Source organism: Physeter macrocephalus, chromosome 13 (genome assembly GCF_002837175.3).
Source record: "Physeter macrocephalus isolate SW-GA chromosome 13, ASM283717v5, whole genome shotgun sequence".
Lineage (NCBI taxonomy): Eukaryota > Metazoa > Chordata > Mammalia > Artiodactyla > Physeteridae > Physeter > Physeter macrocephalus.
The window spans coordinates 16,979,878-16,984,549 of record NC_041226.1 but is presented as its reverse complement, the minus strand read 5'-3'; the positions used below and the strand labels follow the sequence as shown (position 1 = coordinate 16,984,549).

At 35.3% G+C, this 4,672-nt stretch overlaps 1 protein-coding gene across 6 annotated transcripts in view; it reads right to left on the bottom strand.

Moving 5' to 3' along the window:
- Window positions 1–4,672, bottom strand: part of INTS6 (integrator complex subunit 6) — a 110,928-nt gene that overhangs the window by 28,691 nt on the left and 77,565 nt on the right. For all 6 annotated transcript variants that reach the window (XR_003682505.2, XR_008618943.1, XM_028497279.2 and 3 more), the window contains 3 exons: window positions 3,504–3,630; window positions 2,517–2,659; window positions 2,067–2,298 (listed from right to left, as the gene is read on the bottom strand). Coding sequence is in view for 4 of the 6 variants with exons in the window: in XM_028497279.2 (XP_028353080.1) it covers window positions 2,067–2,298; window positions 2,517–2,659; window positions 3,504–3,630 (502 nt within the window). In the remaining 2 variants the exon portion in view is untranslated. The remainder of the gene's footprint in view (window positions 1–2,066; window positions 2,299–2,516; window positions 2,660–3,503; window positions 3,631–4,672) is intronic.

Here is a 4,672-nt window from a genome sequence, read left to right as displayed (position 1 = left end):
GCCCACGTACCGCAAAAAAAAAAAAAAAAAAAAAAAAAAAAAGTATCTGAGACCACCAACCACTCAATTCTCTTTCCATTTAGCTTCCATAACACTAAATTATTCCCTATTTTCTCCTCTTTCTTGGATTCTTCCTTTCTTCTCAATCTCCTTTTCCGAACCTTATTTCTCCTCTTAACTTTGGTACTTTCAAAGTTCTGCTCTAGGCTTTTTCTTCTGTTTCCCTTGGTTACTCCAGTGGGACTTAAGGCTGCCTCCCATACCTAGCTCTCTAAGCCCAGTCCTCTTCTCGTAAGTTCCAAACTCAGTGATCCATCTTCTAACTTAGGAAATCCACTTGGCTATCTAACAGACACTTCTAAACTAAACTCATTCAACCTCTCTTCTTCCACTCCACCCCTGACACACTGAAATACCCAGGGTCTCTCAACTCCTCCCTTGCCCTGTCTCCATCATCCAACCAGTCATCACCAAGTCCTTTGCTGATATATCCAAGTATTTCTCCAATACAGGTTCTTCTCACAACCACACTCCCAGGTAACCATTAGCTCTTCCCTGTGTTTCCTAACTGGTTTCTGTGCAACTGTAACAATTATTTAACAACATCAAATACCCAGTCACTGTCCACAATCTCCAATTACCTTATATAGTTTCTGTTTGTGGAAAGTTTGCTTTTCTTTGATTCAGAGTCCAAATCAGACCTGGACATTGCAATTGATTTACATGTCTTTTAACTATCTTTTAATCTATAAAATTCCTTCTGTACCTCTTTTTTTCTATGCATTTTTTTTTCTGGAAAAATACACACACACACCAGATTCTTTGTCCTATAGAGTTTCCCACAATCTGGATTTTTCTAATTTTATCCCTGTTTTGTTATTTAACATGTTTCTCTGTCCCTTATATTTCCTAAAAATTGGTAGTTAGAGAGGCTTGGTCAGATTTTCAGTTTTTTTTTGGGGGGGGGGCAGGACTACCTCAAAAGTAGTACTGTGTAATTCCATCAGGAGGTATCATACTTGGTTTCTCTCCAGTTAAGATGTCATTAGCCATGAATGATCACTACCTATAATTAATGAATCCATTAATTAAGGGTTCCCTACATCAATTCTCATTCTTCCCTAATAATATGCCACACAGTAAAGTCAGCCTGGCCTTCATAAACTGCTAATCAGATCGGATCACTACCTCTTTAAAACCTTTCAATGGATTCTCATTGTCCTTCGAATAAAGTCTAGAATCTTTATAATGGCTTCCAAGACCCTCTATGGTTTAGACTTAGCATGTATATCTTTCAGTTCTCACTTTGCCTCATTCCCAACAACCCTTGCTATAACCAGCATTCTTTCAGTTCCCTTAATGCCCTGCTCTTTACTGTATGCCTCTGCACATACTCTTCTTAGACGACTCCTGAGGCACAGGCCAATGCATAGCTTTAGTTTACTAATTCCCATTCATCCTGCTAGTACTGGCGTAAACAGAACTTCCTCAGTAAAGTGCCTTTGACCCCACGGACTAAGTCAAATCCTCTTGCCAAATACTTCCACAACACACTTGACCTCCCTTTTGTAACACTGATCACACTTCTAATGAAATGTTCAATGACTTTCTTTCCTCACTCATTATAAATAAAGGCAGAGATCACTATTGTCTTGTTCACTGCTATACCTCAATGCCTAGCACTATCTAAATTAGCATATCATTTAAGAATTAGTTGTTGAATTAAACTGAAATTGAAAACCATCTTTCTGTGGGTGTTGATAATGCCCCTTTAAAAACTGTTATTTTTAAATACTTAAGATTTGCAAATGATATGTCAAATCATGATAGCTATTAAGCATAATGAATATATGAAATGTTCAATAAATGGTCATTAAAAAGACATTTTAAAAAAGACATAAAAATGATTACATGCTAATTTAGAGTAAACAAATATCTTCTCTAGACACTCTTGGACCTTATCAATTTTCTATAATATATTACAAAATATTACAAAATATTTTTATAAAAATCTTTCCCATGAAGAACCAAAGAGCAGCAAATAACATTTAAAGAAAAACTCTTACTTTTATGAAGAGGAAGGGGTTTAAGAAGATCTGGCTGTGCTTGAGTCATAGGTACAGGTGGTCCTTTTCCTCCAATATGATTGTTCACAACTGGATTCTGTTGTCTGCCTCTTAGTAGTGGAGACATACAGCGACGTCTTTTAGGGATGCCTTGCATATTTGGTTCTCCAGGTCGTTTATGTTTATTTTGAGGTCCAGCCACAAATTCATCTGCCTCATCTATCATCATACCCTGTAACAAAAAAAGAATATAATTTCCCTAGCTTTACATACAGTTTTTAATCACACAACTAATTCCAATTCCCAACAAAATAACTATATTTTAACTGTTGACATTTATTAGGTATTCTACCAAGAAAACAGCTTCAGCTTTCTTTAGTTAAATTAAGAACTGCTCTCTCCACAGTGCCTAGCACAAATAAATTATATAATGGAACATTTCAAATTTACCTTTTTATCCAGCTTAAAGGGGTTGCCAAATGTATGCAACCTTCGAGGTTGATCAGGATCAAGTTCTCTTAGTGGAGAAGGTACTTGCTTGAGGTATTCCTGGTAATTCCCCATTTGTGCTATAGGAACACTGTGCACTTGATCTTTTCAAACAGAATAGAGCAAAAACAGAAGTTAACCTCACTAAAACTACCTTCCAACTGGTTATCAAATAATGTCTTCTTATGTATGAATGCTCTCTGGTTTATTCTAGTCAATCTTTCCTTACCACATAGTCTAAATTATTTTGTCACCATTATAAATATTGTGACATAAAATCTTGTGATTTTTTTTAAAATAAAATTTTAAATACTTGATTTTATCTTCTAAACAAAGCAAAAATATTGCAGTTAATTTCAGTGTATAGAATAAGCATATGTGTAACCTTTCTATGAAAAGGAAATGTCTCTTCTACTCTATTCCAAATAAGCAGAATTTAATTAAAGCAGAATTTACAGAAGAGATATCACATAGATGACCCTTTTTATATAAAACTATAGTTGAAATGCTTACGTGAGAGTTGGCAAAGGGTTAAGTTCTCATCTGACTTGATTTGTAGTAGGTGCCATGGGTACAGTTGAAGGAAATACCAGAATATGACATATATTGGCCATCCAGAGTTAAACTAGTTAAACTACCAGATACTAGTAGATCACAAGAAAATGATTTTGTTTGTGCGTGTGCCTGTTTATGTGAATGTATGAAGAAAGCCAAAAAGGAAACTAAGCTGCTAGCAAAGGTCGTTACCTCTGGGGAATAGAATTTGGGGCAACAGTGATGGTAGGACGAAGTGTAGAGAATCAGGGATGACTCACTTTTTACTTCATTCAATGAGAATGTAATACTACTGTTATAATTCTTTAAAAAGTTACAATAACACTCTATGTATTTCCAATATAAAGAAATAAGTTTACTGAAGAAATACCAACATTAGAACCATAATCTAACCTTCATCCTGTCCTTTAAGAAATCTGCGGGTGCTCTTCAAAAGATTAGATCTCATTCTTGTTAAGTGATCCAAAAGATTCCGTCTTGGTATGTCATAGGCATTTCTAAATGTCTGTGGCTTCAAATCCTGTTAAAAAAGATTTAAAGACAAGATTTATTTTCAAACATAGAATTAAGAGACTGAAATCTCTAGCCTGCAGCATAGCTTTGAAAATAAGATACACAAGTTAACTAACTAGCTTAAAAAAATAAAGAGATATGATGCAATCTTACTGTACTGTTTTAATAACCAAAAGATAAAAATTTGGTAGTGAGACTCAACCAAATAATCTCAAACTCATATCTGTCCAAGATTTTATTACATACTCTGGCCAAGAGAAGTAAATAAAAGCTTTGATGTATAATTTACATACCATAAAACTACCCATTTTACATAAACAGTTTGATGAGTGTTCATAAATGTATAGTTGTGAAACCACCACTACGATCCAGTTTTAGAATATCTCCATCATCCCAGAAAGTTCCTTGTGCCCATTTGTAGTCAATCTTTATTCCTATCCCCAAGCAACCACTAATCTACTTTCCTTCTCTCTACATTCCATTTTATAAACGGAATCTTGCAATATGCAATCTTTTCTATCTGGCTTCTTTCACTGAGCATGTTTTTGAGATTCAACCATGTTGTTCATGTATTGGTGTCTATTCCTTTTTACTGTCTTTTCCTTTTTACATGGATATACCATATCTCTATCCATTCATCAGTTGATGAACACTTGGACTATTTTCAGTTTGGGGCTGTTACTAATGCTGCTATGAACATCTGCATACAAAGCCTTTATATACACATATTTTCATTTATCTCGGTAGATACCTACAAGCAGAACTGTTGGTATATAGCAATATTTACCTTTCCTAAGAAACTGCAAACTATTTTCCATCAAAAATGTGTAAGAGTTCCAGTTGTTCTACAACCTTACCAACACTTCATATTTTTCAGTCTTAAATTTTAGCCATTCTAGTGGGCATAAAGTGGGATCTCAGTATGGTTTTTTTTTTTTTGTTTTTTTTTTTTTTTTTTTTTTGCGGTACGCGGGCCTCTCACTGTTGCGGCCCCTCCCGTGGCGAAGCACAGGCTCCGGACGCGCAGGCTCAGCGGCCATAGCTCACGG